General features: G+C 39.3%; 1 protein-coding gene across 4 annotated transcripts in view; it reads left to right on the top strand.

The window, feature by feature from the left end:
• The window catches only part of Abp1 (Actin binding protein 1), a 46,503-nt gene that overhangs the window by 19,911 nt on the left and 8,248 nt on the right, over positions 1-18,344 (top strand). For 2 of the 4 annotated variants that reach the window (XM_071679040.1, XM_071679039.1), the window contains 6 exons: positions 899-1,063; positions 3,287-3,487; positions 5,058-5,206; positions 8,963-9,075; positions 12,935-13,059; positions 16,488-16,796. In XM_071679040.1, the coding sequence (XP_071535141.1) occupies positions 899-1,063; positions 3,287-3,487; positions 5,058-5,206; positions 8,963-9,075; positions 12,935-13,059; positions 16,488-16,796 (1,062 nt within the window). Of the gene's footprint in view, positions 1-198; positions 298-898; positions 1,064-3,286; positions 3,488-5,057; positions 5,207-8,962; positions 9,076-12,934; positions 13,060-16,487; positions 16,797-18,344 lie in introns of all 4 variants that reach the window. The other 2 variants (XM_071679038.1, XM_071679041.1) reach the window with 2 other exon arrangements.

Here is an 18,344-nt window from a genome sequence, read left to right as displayed (position 1 = left end):
ATATCCTTTATCCTGCATTCCCTTTACTGTCCATTGTTGTACTAACCTTGCCTATCCTATATTATCCTCTTCTGTGCTGTCCTCCCTTGTCATCCTCCTTCCTACCCCCACACCTCCTAAGCTGCTCCGTCCTCTTTGATTTCATCTTGGTTTAGCCCATGGCATCCCAAGTCTTAAAACATGCCGTCTGTGTTATAGCCGATGCCTAGTGATGCTAGTGGTCCTGCTGTAGCCTGTGGTGATGGGTCCCAAATTTTCCCCTCTGTAAAGCCTAAACCCAAAATGAAGCCTGATTTGGTAAGTTTTTGGAAGCTACCCTTTTTTATTTTGATCCTCTGAATATTGGGACTCCTTGATTGTATGAACTTTTTGCATTTGATATTGCACCTTAGCAAGTTTTCAGCTCTTATTAGTGCTTCCTGAAGCTTAAATGGTGTTTGTGTTTTGATGTCATTAACTGAAGCTTTCTTTTCTTGTTTAGCATATTAGTCTGCATTCTGAAGCATTATGAATTAGTATGTTTGCAAACATCATTGCTTTATATATTCAAAAGCAGTCATTTGGGAGGAATGCATTATTTTCTGCTTACATGCTTTAAGTATTTTCATACATAAGATTAACCCTTTAGTTATTTATGTACATATTTCTGTAGATCTATTAGTTATACCTTTTATGTTTTGTATTTCTGCATAGACGATTAAATTATGTGTTTTTAATATACCTCAGGTAGAACTTCCTTTCAGTACTGTATTTAATTTCTCATTTTGTGCTTTTATGATTTGATTTAAAATTTTAGAATTATTGTTCATTGTTATAGATATGCATTTTACTACTTTTCTCAATATCATTGACATGCTAACTTTATTTACAGATACTGACATGCTAATTTTATTTACAGGGAACCAATTATAAGCGCACAAATCCATTAGCAGAGATAGATTCTAGATCCCGCAATAAATTCTGGGAGGAGCAAGAAGCAGAGGAGAAAAGAAGGAAGGTAGAAGAGCAGCAACGAAGAGATGAAGAGTTGAAACAACTTGAAAATGAGCGTAAACAAAGAGAGGTAATTAAGAAGCTATAGGTTAACATTATAATATTGGGTATGCTTTTTTTAGTAATGCCATGTGTTACACAGTCAATCCTAATAGAAAATTTGTGAAAGGATAATCATTTAAGATGATAATAGAAGTAGATATGTTATAACTTGTAATATTGTCTATGGAGTAACAAATGAAGTGAAATACATAAGAATACATAAATGTATGTAGCATTTATGGATCTGGAGAAGGCATATGATAGAGTTGATAGAGATGCTCTGTGGAAGGTATTAAGAATATATGGTGTGGGAGGCAAGTTGTTAGAAGCAGTGAAAAGTTTTATCGAGGATGTAAGGCATGTGTACGTGTAGGAAGAGAGGAAAGTGATTGGTTCTCAGTGAATGTAGGTTTGCGGCAGGGGTGTGTGATGTCTCCATGGTTGTTTAATTTGTTTATGGATGGGGTTGTTAGGGAGGTGAATGCAAGAGTTTTGGAAAGAGGGGCAAGTATGAAGTCTGTTGGGGATGAGAGAGCTTGGGAAGTGAGTCAGTTGTTGTTTGCTGATGATACAGCGCTGGTGGCTGATTCATGTGAGAAACTGCAGAAGCTGGCGACTGAGGTTGGTAAAGTGTGTGAAAGAAGAAAGTAGAGAGTAAATGTGAATAAGAGCAAGGTTATTAGGTACAGTAGGGTTGAGGGTCAAGTCAATTGGGAGGTAAGTTTGAATGGAGAAAAACTGGAGGAAGTAAAGTGTTTTAGATATCTGGGAGTGGATCTGGCAGCGGATGGAACCATGGAAGCGGAAGTGGATCATAGGGTGGGGGAGGGGGCGAAAATTCTGGGAGCCTTGAAGAATGTGTGGAAGTCGAGAACATTATCTCGGAAAGCAAAAATGGGTATGTTTGAAGGAATAGTGGTTCCAACAATGTTGTATGGTTGCGAGGCGTGGGCTATGGATAGAGTTGTGCGCAGGAGGATGGATGTGCTGGAAATGAGATGTTTGAGGACAATATGTGGTTTGAGGTGGTTTGATCAAGGAAGTAACGTAAGGGTAAGAGAGATGTGTGGAAATAAAAAGAGCGTGGTTGAGAGAGCAGAAGAGGGTGTTTTGAAATGGTTTAGGCACATGGAGAGAATGAGTGAGGAAAGATTGACCTAGAGGATATATGTGTCGGAGGTGGAGGGAACGAGGAGAAGTGGGAGACCAAATTGGAGGTGGAAAGATGGAGTGAAAAAGATTTTGTGTGATCGGGGCCTGAACATGCAGGAGGGTGAAAGGAGGGCAATGAATAGAGTGAATTGGATCGATGTGGTATACCGGGGTTGACGTGCTGTCAGTGGATTGAATCAGGGCATGTGAAGCGTCTGGGGTAAACCATGGAAAGCTGTGTAGGTATGTATATTTGCGTGAGTGGACGTATGTATATACATGTGTATGGGGGTGGGTTGGGCAATTTCTTTCGTCTGTTTCCTTGCGCTTCCTCACAAACGCGGGAGACAGCGACAAAGGAAAAAAAAAATAAAAAAATAAAAAAATACATTGAAATGTATAGGTATGTATATGTGCATCTGTGGACACGTATGTATATATATGTGGATGGGTTGGGCCATTCTTTCGTCTATTTCCTTGCTTTACCTTGCTAACGTCCCACATTAGCAAGGTATCACCAAGAACAGACAAAGAAATGGCCTCATTTTTTCACATTCATATTATAACCATCATGTACAGTGTACAAAAATGTTATTTAGTTTCACTTGAAAGATTGACATATCTAATGGGAAAAAGAAATGCTTATAGTAGTATACAAGCCTTTGTCCTTTTTATCACAAAGACTTGAGGATATATGTGGGTAAATATAGTCTGTATTCACTTAATCACCCATTCAAAGTAGGAATGTTCTTGTAGATAATAAGTTAGATTACACAGGGAGGTGGAAGCTGTGAATTTGCATAAGCTGAAAGCAGTGGGTTTCTCTTATATATTTATTGTTCTGTTTTCTATATTATGTAGTATATGCTGCTTTTAAAGATTATATTACTGCATAGTTAAACAGTTAATGATAGCATATTTTGTATGGGACATTGTACAAGTGATGTCAGCATTTAAATTCAGTGATCTTTGATTTCATATTGAAAAGCATCACAGATGTGTAGAAGCAGATAACAGGTACACATAGACTTTTTACTTACATCTTATATTTTGTTCATTGTGTTTGTTTCTACTTAAAAAGATTATACATTATTTTCAGATTTCTGAAACTCAACGTCGTGAGAGCCTGACCAGAGAGCGAAATGCACGGATTCTAGCTGAACGGAAAGCTGAAGAAGCAGCAGCCCAGCGTCTTGCTTCTAAGCAAGACCAGAAGTGGCAGCAGGAATTGGAGAGCCAGCAGCGTGAAGAAGTAGAGAGAGCCAGGAGGGCTGAAATCATGCGCCTTGAGAGGAAGAAGGTATAGACACTAAAGTCCCAGTTTTTCATGCCGACTTTAACTATACCCTACCTGGGTATAATATGATATACTAGGAGTGTTAAAGAGAGGCACTTGGATGTGATTGTGCTGTGAAAGGCATAGCTGATGGGATGTCTGATCAGTGCTTGAGGATGGCAAGGCTGAAAGTATGTAGGGGCTTTATGAAAAGAGGAAGTGATGTGTCATAGAAGTCAAGAATCCAGGCTATGGAAATGAGCTATTTGAGAGGAGCATGTGGCATGAACAGATGTAATGAAAAAAGTAAGGGGTTGTTTTTGAGATTTCTTATAGCAGGAAATGCAAAGGGATTAAATTATGGTGTTGGATTGAGGTGGTTTATGCACGTGGGAGAAATGCAAGACGAAGAGTTTATAAGGAGAATGTATGATAGTACAGGTGAAGGGATTGGTATGAAAGGAAGACTACTGTGACATGGGGAAATTGAGTGGGAGAAAAATGGTAGAAGAATGCATGAAATAGTGTTTGCGAAGGAGGCATTAAGGGTAGGGATAGATGGAGACTCTTTTGCTATGGCTACCCCTTCGATGGAAGTTCCCAAAGGGATTGGGCATCAGAGATATAGAAAGATAGATGTGGGTGGGAGAAGGATAGTGTAAGTAGGTGAGGCTTTTGTGAAGAGTTACCAGGACTGAACAGAACAGCAAAAGATGAGAGGAAATGGAACTAGGGGAATGGATAAGGTATAGGAGGTATTTAGGGAAGTTGTGCTTACATGTGCGAGAGAAATTTATGGCATGTGAAGGATGGGAGGTTGGCATGTGTGAAAGAGTACTGAAAGATAGGATAATGACAATATATAGTGTGAGAAGGGTTGACTAAATCAGAAATTATAGGGTAAGAGTGAGTTGTAGTAGTAAGAGAAATATGTGTGAGAGAGCTGAAGAGGTTTGCAGAACTGGTTTGAACATATTGAGAGAATGACTGAGGAGAGGATGCTTATGAGGGTATGCATATCAAAAGTTGACAGAACAAGGGGGAAATTGAGGAGGTGGAAGAATGGAATGAAAGATTTCTTGAGATATTAGTGCCTGAACATGCAGGATAATGTGAGGTGTGTATATGAGAGAGTGAATTGGAGCATTGTGGCTTACATGGGGCTATGTGGTGTCAGTGGGCTGATGTAGCGCATGAAGCATATGTGTAAGTGTATAAGTTGATTGAGATGAATTACAGTAATATACATGAAGGTAAGAGGAAAAGCAGATCAAGAAAAAGGTGGACAAAAGCAGTGAGTGAATGGGTAAGGGTGGCATTGTGATTGGAAATATTATTTTCTCCAGATGAATCAACTTAGTATGCTGAGTGGGTTATCAGATACCATTGTATTTTTTAGAAGTTTTTGTTTGTTTTAGACGTCTTGACACAAGAAGAGATTATGTGAAAGTGAGCTGAGAAGCTGTATGCACTGTGTAAATGGGAATTGATTTTAAAACAATAGATAAGTTAGGTGTGTTTAGTGTATTGTGGTGTTGGGAGAGAGAGATAGAAAGATAGGGGTTATTGATTTAATTCTGCTTATATTTTTCAGGAAGCAGAATCTCTCATTGGTCAACGAACACATTCTACACGAGACATGTTTGAGTCAGGTATCAAAAATAATACCCAGCAGACAACAGACAGGAATCGTCCACCTCCCCGCCGCCTAAAGGAATTTAAACCAGTCAACAGCCAAACAAGGTGTGTAACTTTTATATTTAGACTGAATAGTAGGCAGATTTTTAATGCAAATGCACATATGAAGTATAGTTTGATGACCAGAATAGGGAAGAAAGAATACTTACCACATACTTCCAACATGATGTAGAAGTTAGGGGCAGAAAATCTTCTGTATCACTTCATAAAAGCAGGAATGGAAGAAGGAAAGTGAGGTAAAATTTTGCTTCCCTCAGTACTAATACAACTACATGTTTCAGTGTTATGCACAGTAATTATCAAAAGGCTTCAACTTATGACAGGGTTATGTTCCTTTACAACATGTTGCAAGTTGAATCTGTCTTAAGTTGAACCATTGAAACATGAGGAAGTTATATTCCTGACCATAATTTTTCTGTATTAAACCCTTAGATATGGCATATACATGAAAAAGCCAAGGTTGAGAAAAACATACCACATATTCAATTCATTGTCATTATTGGGCCCAAATATGATGTAGTAATCATCATTATATTTCAGTAAATGACTGTTATTCTTCAACATTGTTTCTTATTTCTTCCCATGGCACTTCATATTTATGGTTTTGGCTGCCAGACAATAGTATCACTCTCATGGCTGCTAGATGCACATTTCAGTAAGAGTCCCTCCACTATGGCATTAGTAGGGTAACTGAAACAGCTGTGAAACTTCTGAAGAGTGACATATGGTATCTATATATGGCTCATGGTTGCTCCAGGAGATTGAAAATGGGGGAGGAACCATTAGATGTATTTAGGGCTATGGTCCCAAATGCACGATAAAAGTGTATAGGACTGAAAAGGTTAAACTGGATTCGAAGGTTTCAAGGTTCAAGGATTCTGCATATAGTAGACTTATTTGTATATGCCTTGGAATTATCCTATATATCCCTGGGGATAGGGGATTAAGAATACTTCCCACGTATTCCCTGCCTGTCGTAGAAGGCGACTAAAAGGGGAGGGAGCGAGGGGCTGGAAATCCTCCCGTCGTTTTTTTTTTTTTTTTTAATTTTCCAAAAGAAGGAACAGAGGGGGCCAGGAGAGGATATTCCAAAAAAGGCCCAGTCCTCTGTTCTTAGCGCTAACTCGCTAACGCGGGAAATGGCGAATAGTTAAAAAAAAAAAAAAAATCAAATTTTTTTTTTATTTTCAAACTTTTTTGCATTTTTTCTGCGACAGACAGAGAAAAGGCCTTGTTCAGTCAGATCCATTCTATAACTGTCATGTGTAATGCACCAAAACCACAGCCCCCTGACCATAACCAGGCCCAATAGACCTTTCTGTGGTTTCTTCTGGCTGCTTCCTGTTCCGTGGTTCAGTCTTTTAAAAGCATGTTGCTTCCTGTGTACTACATCTCAAATCATATTTTAAATTATGTCAATTTTTAATTTATTTTTTCTTCATACTTGATCATCTTCAAACAGTTTGTTTATCAAATGTATCTATCTCCCTTTATACAAGAACCTACAGTAATGCTAGAAGCTTTTGGTGGAGAACTTACCTGTTAGCCTGTTATGCAGTAAAAATATGTCTTTAACTTAAGAAATAATAACAGGAGAACTGAAAAACTTTCCCCATCCTGGGTTTAAAAAAGATTGACATTAGTCCATGCAAGTAGGAAATAGGATGAAAGAAGTAAAAAGGAAATGGATTGAATTTTTAGATACCTGTTTGCCATTTCTTATATTAGTGTGGTGGCATTAGGAGCAAAATAGCCTCAGAGGAAGAATCCTTGCTTGGCCTCTAACTCTGTTGCTTCTTTTTTGAAGTGAAAGATCTAGGAAAGGATTTCCTATCCAACCACTTTTGCCCGATTCTTGTGCCTTCTGTGAAGAACAGGAGATTTATGAGAAGAATTCTTTCTTCTTTATCCACAGGAATATGATTAATAGGGATATGGATAAGAATTGATGTGATAATTTTTGTTAGGATCAGACTTGAAAGTAACATTGTTGGAATCTCAACATATACCTAGGAGTTCTGATGACTAAGATGTTGATAAAAGAGAGGAGATATAGTTGACTTGTTGAGAGTAATAGTGAACTGATTATGAAATAGTTGTAGAAGAGTAACGGAGGTGATTAATTTTAAAAAGTGTTGTGTGACATTGGCATAAGTTGATATGGAAAGATAGATCAATTTTAAATTTTTGAGAAAAGTGCTATGATTGGCAAATATATTTATTTATTTATTTATTTATTTTGCTTTGTCGCTGTCTCCCGTGTTAGCAAGATAGCGCAAGGAAACAGATGAAAGAATGGCCCAACCCACCCACATACACATGTATATACATACATGTCCACACACGCACATATACATACCTATACATCTCACCGTATACATATATACACATACAGACATATACATATATACACATGTACATGATTTATACTGTCTGCCTTTATTCATTCCCATCGCTACCCAGCCACACATGAAACATGAAATAACAACCCCCTCCCCCCAAGTGTGCTCCAGGTAGCGCTAGGAAAAGACAACAAAGGCCACATTCGTTCACACTCAATCTCAAGCTGTCATGTAATAATGCACCGAAACCACAGCTCCCTTTCCACATCCAGACCCCACAAAACTTTCCATGGTTTACCCCAGACGCTTCACATGCCCTGGTTCAGTGACAGTACGTCGGCCCCGGTATACCACATCGTTCCAATTCACTCTATTCCTTGCATGCCTTTCACCCTCCTGCATGTTCAGGCCCCGATCACTCAAAGTCTTTTTCACTCCATCTTTCCACCTCCAATTTGGTCTCCCACTTCTTGTTCCCTCAACCTCTGACACATATATCCTCTTGGTCAATCTTTCCTCACTCATTTTCTCCATGTGACCAAACCATTTCAAAACCCTCTTCTGCTCTCTCAACCACACTCTTTTTATTACCACACATCTCTCTTACCCTATTATTACTTACTCGATCAAACCACCTCACACCACATATTGTCCTCAAACATCTCATTTCCAGCACATCCACCCTCCTGCGCACAACTCTATCCATAGCCCACGTCTCGCAACCATATAACATTGTTGGAACCACTATTCCTTCAAACATACCCATTTTTGCTTTCCAGGATAGTGTTCTCGACTTCCACACATTCTTCAACGCCCCCAGAACTTTCGCCCCCTCCCCCACCCTATGATTCACTTCCGCTTCCATGGTTCCGTCCGCTGCCAAATCCACTCCCAGTTATCTAAAACACTTCACTTCCTCCAGTTTTTCTCCATTCAAACTTACCTCCCAGTTGACTTGTCCCTCAACCTTACTGTACCTAATAACCTTACTCTTATTCACATTTACTCTCAGCTTTCTTCTTTCACACACTACCAAACTCAGTCTCCAGCTTCTGCAGTTTCTCACACGAATCAGCCACCAGCGTTGTATCATCAGCGAACAACAACTGACTCACTTCCCAAGCTCTCTCATCCACAACAGACTGCTTACTTGCCCCTCTTTCCAAAACTCTTGCATTCACCTCCCTAACAACTTTATCCATAAACAAATTAAACAACCATGGAGACATCACACACCCCTGCCGCAAACCTACATTCACTGAGAACCAATCACTTTCCTCTCCTCCTACATGTACACATGCCTTATATCCCTGATGAAAACTTTCACTGCTTCTAACAGCTTGCCTCCCACACCATGTATTCTTAATACCTTCCACAAAGCATCTTTCTCAACTCTATCATATGACTTCTCCACTATTATTGGTTGATGATAATGTAACCTGTCTTACTTATTCCATAGAGAGGAGGGGAAAGAAAATAATCCATCGGCTCCAAGCAGAGGGGTAGCTGCCCGTTGGCCTCCAGCTTCTTCGGATTCTCCACAACAAGTTTCCACACCCACACAGTGTAGAGGTAAGTAAGCAAATTATATATGACCAAGGAATTGTGGACAGATACTACATTGCACTGAACAACTGTCCTCCCATCCCAGTCTTGAATTCTTCCCCACCAGATACCACATCCATCTAAAACTATATTTTGTAAGCTAATGCATTCTTGACACCATCTGTCTGGACGACCCTACAGGACTGGTCATACCCAAGCTGTAACTTTCACACTGAAGACAAAGAACCATTACTCCCCTGCTGTCCTGTACTCACCTCACACAGACAAACACACAGCATTGCAGTGTATCTTGACCAATTGGTCCAACCCTGTGGCCATGGCCAGCATCTTGTATTAGATAGAAGGGGTTGCTGGGACAGGGGGTGGTGATGCTGTTTTTATGGGACAGGGTGGAGCTGGGAATGGATGAAGGCAAGCAAGTATGAATATGTATATGTGTATATGTTGATGTGTATGTATATTTTTTTTTTTTTTTTTTTTTTTGCTGCTGTCTCCCGCGTTTGCGAGGTAGCGCAAGGAAACAGACGAAAGAAATGGCCCAACCCACACCCATACACATGTATATACATACGTCCACACACGCAAATATGCATACCTATACAGCTTTCCATGGTTTACCCCAGATGCTTCACATGCCCTGATTCAATCCACTGACAGCACGTCAACCCCGGTATACCACATCGATCCAATTCACTCTATTCCTTGCCCTCCTTTCACCCTCTTGCATGTTCAGGCCCCGATCACACAAAATCTTTTTCACTCCATCTTTCCACCCCCAATTTGGTCTCCCACTTCTCCTCGTTCCCTCCACCTCCGACACATATATCCTCTTGGTCAATCTTTCCTCACTCATTCTCTCCATGTGCCTAAACCATTTCAAAACACCCTCTTCTGCTCTCTCAACCACGCTCTTTTTATTTCCACACATCTCTCTTACCGTTACGTTACTTACTCGATCAAACCACCTCACACCACACATTGTCCTCAAACATCTCATTTCCAGCACATCCATCCTCCTGTGCACAACTCTATCCATAGCCCACGCCTCGCAACCATACAACATTGTTGGAAACACTATTCCTTCAAACATACCCATTTTTGCTTTCCGAGATAATGTTCTCGACTTCCACACATTCTTCAAGGCTCCTAGGATTTTCGCCCCCTCCCCCACCCTATGATCCACTTCCGCTTCCATGGTTCCGTCTGCTGCCAGATCCACTCCCAGATATCTAAAACACTTTACTTCCTCCAGTTTTTCTCCATTCAAACTTACCTCCCAATTGACTTGACCCTCAACCCTACTGTACCTAATTACCTTGCTCTCATTCACATTTACTCTTAACTTTCTTCTTTCACACACTTTACCAAACTCAGTCACCAGCTTCTGCAGTTTCTCACATGAATCAGCCACCAGCGCTGTATCATCAGCGAACAACAACTGACTCACTTCCCAAGCTCTCTCATCCCCAACAGACTTCATACTTGCCCCTCTTTCCAAAACTCTTGCATTCACCTCCCTAACAACCCCATCCATAAACAAATTAAACAACCATGGAGACATCACACACCCCTGCCGCAAACCTACATTCACTGAGAACCAATCACTCTCCTCTCTTCCTACACGTACACATGCCTTACATCCTCGATAAAAACTTTTCACTGCTTCTAACAACTTGCCTCCCACACCATATATTCTTAATACCTTCCACAGAGCATCTCTATCAACTCTATCATATGCCTTCTCCAGATCCATAAATGCTACATACAAATCCATTTGCTTTTCTAAGTATTTCTCACATACATTCTTCAAAGCAAACACCTGATCCACACATCCTCTACCACTTCTGAAACCACACTGCTCTTCCCCAATCTGATGCTCTGTACATGCCTTCACCCTCTCAATCAATACCCTCCCATATAATTTACCAGGAATACTCAACAAACTTATACCTTTGTAATTTGAGCACTCACTCTTATCCCCTTTGCCTTTGTACAATGGCACTATGCACGCATTCCGCCAATCCTCAGGCACCTCACCATGAGTCATACATACATTAAATAACCTTACCAACCAGTCAGTTATACAGTCACCTCCTTTTTTAATAAATTCCACTGCAATACCATCCAAACCTGCTGCCTTGCCGGCTTTCATCTTCCGCAAAGCTTTTACTACCTCTTCTCTGTTTACCAAATCATTTTCCCTAACCCTCTCACTTTGCACACCACCTCGACCAAAACACCCTATATCTGCCACTCTATCATCAAACACATTCAACAAACCTTCAAAATACTCACTCCATCTCCTTCTCACATCACCACTACTTGTTATCACCTCCCCATTTGCGCCCTTCACTGAAGGTCCCATTTGCTCCCTTGTCTTACGCACTTTATTTACCTCCTTCCAGAACATCTTTTTATTCTCTTTAAAATTTAATGATACTCTCTCACCCCAACTCTCATTTGCCCTCTTTTTCACCTCTTGCACCTTTCTCTTGACCTCCTGTCTCTTTCTTTTATACATGTCCCACTCAATTGCATTTTTTCCCTGCAAAAATTGTCCAAATGCCTCTCTCTTCTCTTTCACTAATAATCTTACTTCTTCATTCCACCACTCACTACCCTTTCTAATCAACCCACCTCCCACTCTTCTCATGCCACGTATATGTACGTGTGTATATTTATATGTGTGTATGTGATTGGATGGGTCTTTCTTCATATGTTTCATGGTGCTACATCACTGGTGTGGGAAACAGCGATCAAGTATAATAATAATAACAAAGTGTATATTTTTATTATCATATTTGATCTCCATTTCCTGTGTTAGAAAGGTAGTGCCAGGTAACAGACAAAGAAAGACCCATCCACTCAAATGCCCATGTATACACACATATGCACATGCATATGTACATACATATACATACACATACATATATACTCATATGAATATTCATACTTGCACCCCTTTATCCATTCCTGGTGCCTACCCCGCCCCAAAGGAAACAGCATCGCTACGCCCTGCATCAGTGAGGTAGCACCAGGAAACAATAAGAAAGGCAACATCTGCTCACATCCATTCTCTAGCTGTCAAGTGTAATGAGCTGAAACCACAGCTCCCTATCCACATCCATGCCCTACAGACCTTTCCATGGTTTACCTTAGAGGTTTCACATTCCCTGGTTCAGTCCATTGACGGCATGATTACCTCAGTATGCCACATCATTCCAATTCACTCTTCTCCATGCACCCCTTTCACCCTCCTGCATGCTCAGGCCCCCATTGTTTAAAATCTATTTCACTCCATCCTTCCACCTCCACTTTGGTCTCCCACTTCTTGTTCCCTCCACCTCTAACACATATATCCTCTTTGTCAACCTTTCCTCACTCATTCTATCCATAAGTCCAAACCATTTCAACACATTCTCTTCTACTCTCAGCTACACTCTTTTTATTATCACACATCTCACTTACCCTTTCTTTTCTTACTCAATCAAACCATCTCACACCACATATTGTCCTCAATCATTTGATTTCCGACACATCCTCCCTCCCCTGCACAATCCTATCTATAGCCTGTGCCTATGTATTCTTATATATAGTCACTGAATATTATAAGTATCCTAATCTCACTGGAACCCCATCTGTCATCTCTTCAAACTCCCCCGTACTATACCCTTCATCTTTTAGCCATTTCTCATAATTTTAGAATTGTTACCATTTGATTTATCTACAACTTTGATTGCATATTATAGTCATTGGTATTTAGGTTAAGGATATTGGGAATGAAATGGTATCAGTTAAGTGCTTTTCACAGCTTTGTTGAATTTGAAGGGCTGAGGAAAAGCATAATGACCCTTTCCTATTGCAGGTGATCGGGCTACACCTACCTCAATAGTTAATGCTAGTACACCAATTCAGGATACAATTCTGGCTCAGTCATCACCTCCAGCACCACCAATCAAGCAACCTCCAGAGTCCATACACTCCCATCCGGTTAGTCTTTACAATTATTACTAATTTTAGGGACCCCTCATGTTCTGTATGTATCATGACAGCATAGCTTTTATGAAATGCCATTTAGTAGTAGATTTTTCTTTTTTATCCTGCCATGTCAGAAGTAGGAGGGTGTGGTTTGTGTAGTCGTCCATTTGTCTCTTATGCTGAGCACTGTTTCTTGGATGCCATCATGCTTGACACAGCCACCTGCTACTGGGTTGGTTGTTAGGCCTAGATTTAAAGGCAAGGTTAACCTGTTGGAGGTCATTAAGCTACTAGTCCTTTTTATGTTTGACTTTAATGTTAGTCATTGATGTGCTAGAACATAGGTTGATGCCACATGTCATACCAAATCATTATATGGCACTGCAGTTGGGAGGAAACTATATGATTTCAATACTGTGTATCTTTGGCATATTGTGCAGAGTCATTTAGCAAATTTTAGAATGCTATTAAGTATGTACATTTTCTTAGCTTTCTTATACAGAAGAAATCACTATCTTACATAATGTAATTGCTTGATAGCTTATCCTATCTAAAAATCAGACATATGATTTTTTGGATTATTGTTGAATCCATGATTTGGGATGAAGCAGTTCATCTCATTTTACATAACACACACATCCACCTAACAGCCCGCTTAACTACAATTACACATGGGCTGCCCTGTGCCATTAATGGCACTCCGAGCACACAAATATGACATATGCCAGTACCTGCACTTCTGATTTCCCATGCCAAGCTTAGTCATGGCAAATCTTTACACAGATATTTCTGAAACACAAACCGTCTGTACAATGGGAGTCTGTTTGGTCTTAGAATTATCTTTCTTCCCTGAAGAAGGTATTAAAAGATTTTACAAGGGGTAGGTGTAACTTGACAGTGATGCATTTTTTAAACTGTTGGTTGATAGGCGTAAAGTCTTGATAATTATCCAGCTTACTGTAACTGAATTATTTTCCTTTTCTTATCTTTTCAATTTTTTTTTTCATTATTATACTTAACCGCTGTCTCCCACGTTAGCAAGATAGGGCAAGGAAACAGACGAGGAATGGTCCAACCCACCCGCATACACATGTATATACATAAATTTAGTAGCCATAATTTGCTGATGATAGGAAATATTTTGATAAAAATTAATAAAGAACTTCAGTTGAGATCATATAGCATGATTGTGATCGACTTCCTAGTATCAGTTCATTTGACATCGTATTCTGATGCTAATATGAGCAGAAACCAATGTTGAAGAATATAGATAAGATTCTGTCAGAACTACATATTTTGAGCATGAATGACCCCTTTAAACTCTGTCTCATCTGCATGGTCTAACATCTTATAAAAAGGAAATATAACAAGTATGTAGTAGTTGGTAGGCAGTTTGGCCAGGGAGGTACATTACTGATACTGTCCGCCTGGGTACTGGGAGGGTTAGTGATGGTTGCCTCACCTACACATGGACTGTTGGCATTCTGTCCTCAAACATAATTGCTCCTTGTCCCACATAATTCTTGATGACACTAAACAAACATAGCTCATTCTTTGTAAGTTTAGATTTTCCTACTCTGAGTGCTATGCACTAACCCTGCCTTATGACAAAGTGGTAGGAGCTTTAGGTAGAAGTAGTAGGTGGGAACATTAGATGGGAGCATTAGGTAGTAGATTGGAACATTAGGTGAGCAGATTAGTTAGAAGTACTCAGAAGGAACAGTAGGTAGGAGCCTCTGAAAACACTGTGCAAGAGATTCCCTCTTGCTGGTAGCACATTAAAGGTGAGGTACTAAAGGCTAAGATATGATGCTAAAGTTCATATGTTTTGGAAACTTTTGCTGTGGGGAATTCCCAAAGAGAACAGGCATCAGAGATGTAGATCTTTCTATCTATATATCTGTATCTCTAATGCCTGTTCTCTTTGGGAACTCCCTTGAGGGGATGGCCATGGCAAAAGTCTCCATAACTGGTTAACTCCAGATATAGAGCAAAGCTGCAAGCCACACAATAGGACACTCCTAGCAAACACTGGCTGCCATGAGCCACAAGCACTCAACACCATAGAATGAAACAAAAGTCCTTTGAATACAATCCCACCCCCACCTAAACCTGCTTAGCACTCAGTTTTATGCAACAGCCCTAAACCTCCTCCCATCCAAGTCACTCCATAACTAATCACCAACTTGTAGTTGAAAATCTTATCTCTCCTTCACACTTCAGCAAGTCACACTTATAGATCCCCCTACCCCACCCCCAGCAAACATAAGTGTGACAAAACATACATTTGTAGAGAACTTAACAAGTACTAAATACCCATCCCCCTAACTCAGTTTGTAAACTCCAACCCACCAGACACACACCCATCAGAAGCCACACTCCTTGGAAACACAAGTCAGACTTTTCCTACTGTACTCTGGACATCACCCATCCCTACAACATCACAAACACCATTTCCCCATATCCTGAGACCCTTCATGCTGATGATGTAACTTCCACAACATAGACACCAAAGCACTTCCTCCTCATTTGCCTTGCTCTGCCCCAGATAGACAAGCTCTGAACATCAGTGTACCTTATGACTTGTGGTTCTGCTTGGTGGATTTGGCCAGCTTTGTAAGTGTTGTGGGAGTTTGTCTCATCCCAGTAATGGTGATTTGCTAAAGAATTTTGCATGTTATCTCTATATAAGTCTTATGCATAGTAATTATTAATTTTCTAAGGTTAATATGATGGTTCATGATTGACAGCAGAAGTAACCATATTTTTAGGTGGTACCTTAATGATTTTCATGCTATACTCAGTTGTTTGGAATGAGACATGATGAAAGGTAAAGACTAAAATGCTTTTTGCATTTTGACTTTGATATATCAAAAGGAAAAAAAGTAGATATGCATTTTCAAGACCTTTCCCATACCTGCCTCTCACACTTCATGAGTTCCAGGGAATGCGTTATTGCTGGTTTTTTACAATCTTTTTTCTTCTTACCATATTTCCATTTAAACAGGTATTACCCCACATTCATATTTTGTAAATTTTTGCCATTCATTATTAGCATGCAAGCATAATATCATACTAACAAAGTTTCCAAAGATTTTCAAGCATTTTAATAAAGTATATCTTCACATCTTGCACGAATAATTTTGTTCAGCTTATAGGTCTGAACCCCATTTTCCTTGTTATCAATAAAGGTCCTGGAACTGAAGGGTCATATGTAGAGTTAGAGAAAAGTGATCATTGCTTTATCTTTGTTTTTGCATGAATAAGTATGAAGATTTTTTCATTTATGTATATTGATGCCATTTGCTTATGGTTGATTTCAAGTTTTATTTGTGTGTTGTATCTTTTAAGTGAATTCATATGTGTGTACAAAGAGCTAGTTCACTTATCCTACGGTTGTTTTTGCGAAGCTTATATTTTAATGGAAGTGCTATCATCAGGAAGTAACTAATACTGGCTATGTGAGGAACTTACTTCGAGAAGGGCTACCAACCCAACCAACACCTGATGGAGAAGAGTCCTCTGCTAAGGATGAATGGGAGGACAAATCACGAGAAGTACATCATAGTATCCCTCATCATGCACAACCAAACCATAATACAAACAACAATCAGACCTACCATCAGTTCTCTGAACCATCTCACCAGCAGCTCTCCTTTAACCAAAGTTCCTACCATCCAAGTTCACCAAATCCAACCTCCCCCCACCAAGAGGATCCTGTGACATTCCAAGTTCCGTCAGCCTATACTGTACGTTTGATTTGTAGTATGAGTTGAAATGTTTCTCCACATCATGCTGTTTTTATTAAAGGGAGCTTATGATAAATGATTTGTTCTGTTCTCTGATTGGATTTTATTTTGTTTTTACTATTTACTTTGCTTCAAATCTCCACTGGTTTAGATACTGCACCGCTAAGGCACTGCTTCCCTTGACGTTTTTGTAAAACAAATGTCCTTTTACTCCAGGAATAGTTTGCACAGTCTTTCATCACTCAAAGACAGCATACTACATTTAACCCTGTTGCTGTGTTCTTTGTTGCTTGTTCCTGAAAAGTTTCAGTGATCCACTGAAATATGAAATTATTAATTGAACACTATCTAATACTTTTTATATATAGAAAGGAAATGTATTTTCTTTATCTGGAACTGAAATATCAAGAAATTTATACTCAACAAAGTGATGGTTTATATAAAAAAATGCAGAGAATATGTGAAAATTCTCATAAGTGTTACATAGATTCATTCATGAAACAAACTATTAAACTTTTTTATCTTGAAAAATAAATTTGATTACCAGTATGCTTTATCTTCACTGTAGATTGTGTTAATTGCAGTACAGAGTACAGCATTATGTATATTATGAATTATTTACATCTAAATTTAAGGAAAAATATGACTAGTCTCTTATAGCTAAATATCATATATTTCAATTCAGTCAAATGCCATCTAAATCTGTGAGGTTTTATCCTCTGACATTCTCAGTGTTATGACATTTGTGTTCAGGAACTTGTGTAACTGAGCTGGTTGACAGAAGTAAGTCAGGTGTTCCCTTTTCCTTGGCTAGTTTTTAGGTGGTAGTTTTTTGGGGGGCATCAAAATCAGTATTCATCAGACTTGCTCCCACTCAGACCCTGCTAAAATGTTTTCATTGTCTGCATCAGTTGTGGTACCCCTCGTCTTGTTACTCACGAATGCTGTGAGAGAATGAAACATTTTGGAAATCATAACCACAATCTTGAAAACACTATTAAACAGCTTATTCTATAACATAAAGACACTGTTAAATAGCTTATTCTATAACTTTTGACTGTATCAGCATAAAAGAGAAACTAATGCATAATAGTTTAATACTAGTTAATAGACAGTTGACTGATAAATCAATGATATTATGATGAAAACTCAAAGCGTGAAACAAAGCTCTGATCTCACTGCATAAACAGTCATCTTATTGAGGGTAAACAAACATTACATGATATGCTACTTACAGGAGGCAGCTGTCTGAAACATCTGGATCATATATGCAGATAAAGATATAAAACATGCTTATGGATATGACAGGATGATATTAGATCTGTAACTTAACTGCAAATATAATCAGTCCTCTGGTCTTAACGCTACCTTGCTAACATGGGAAACTGCGAATGTGTAAAAAAAAATATACATATTTGTGTGTGTGTTTGTGTGTATCCCTGGGATAGAGGAGAAAGAATGTTTCCCCACGTATTCCCTGCTTGTTGCAGAAGGTAACTAAAGGGGGGGGGGGGCTGGAAATTCTCCCCATCCAATTTTTACTTTTCC

The sequence above is a fragment of the Panulirus ornatus genome, chromosome 29 (assembly GCF_036320965.1).
Source record: "Panulirus ornatus isolate Po-2019 chromosome 29, ASM3632096v1, whole genome shotgun sequence".
Lineage (NCBI taxonomy): Eukaryota > Metazoa > Arthropoda > Malacostraca > Decapoda > Palinuridae > Panulirus > Panulirus ornatus.
Note: the sequence above shows the minus strand (reverse complement) of the source record. Positions and strands in the feature narration are given on the sequence as shown.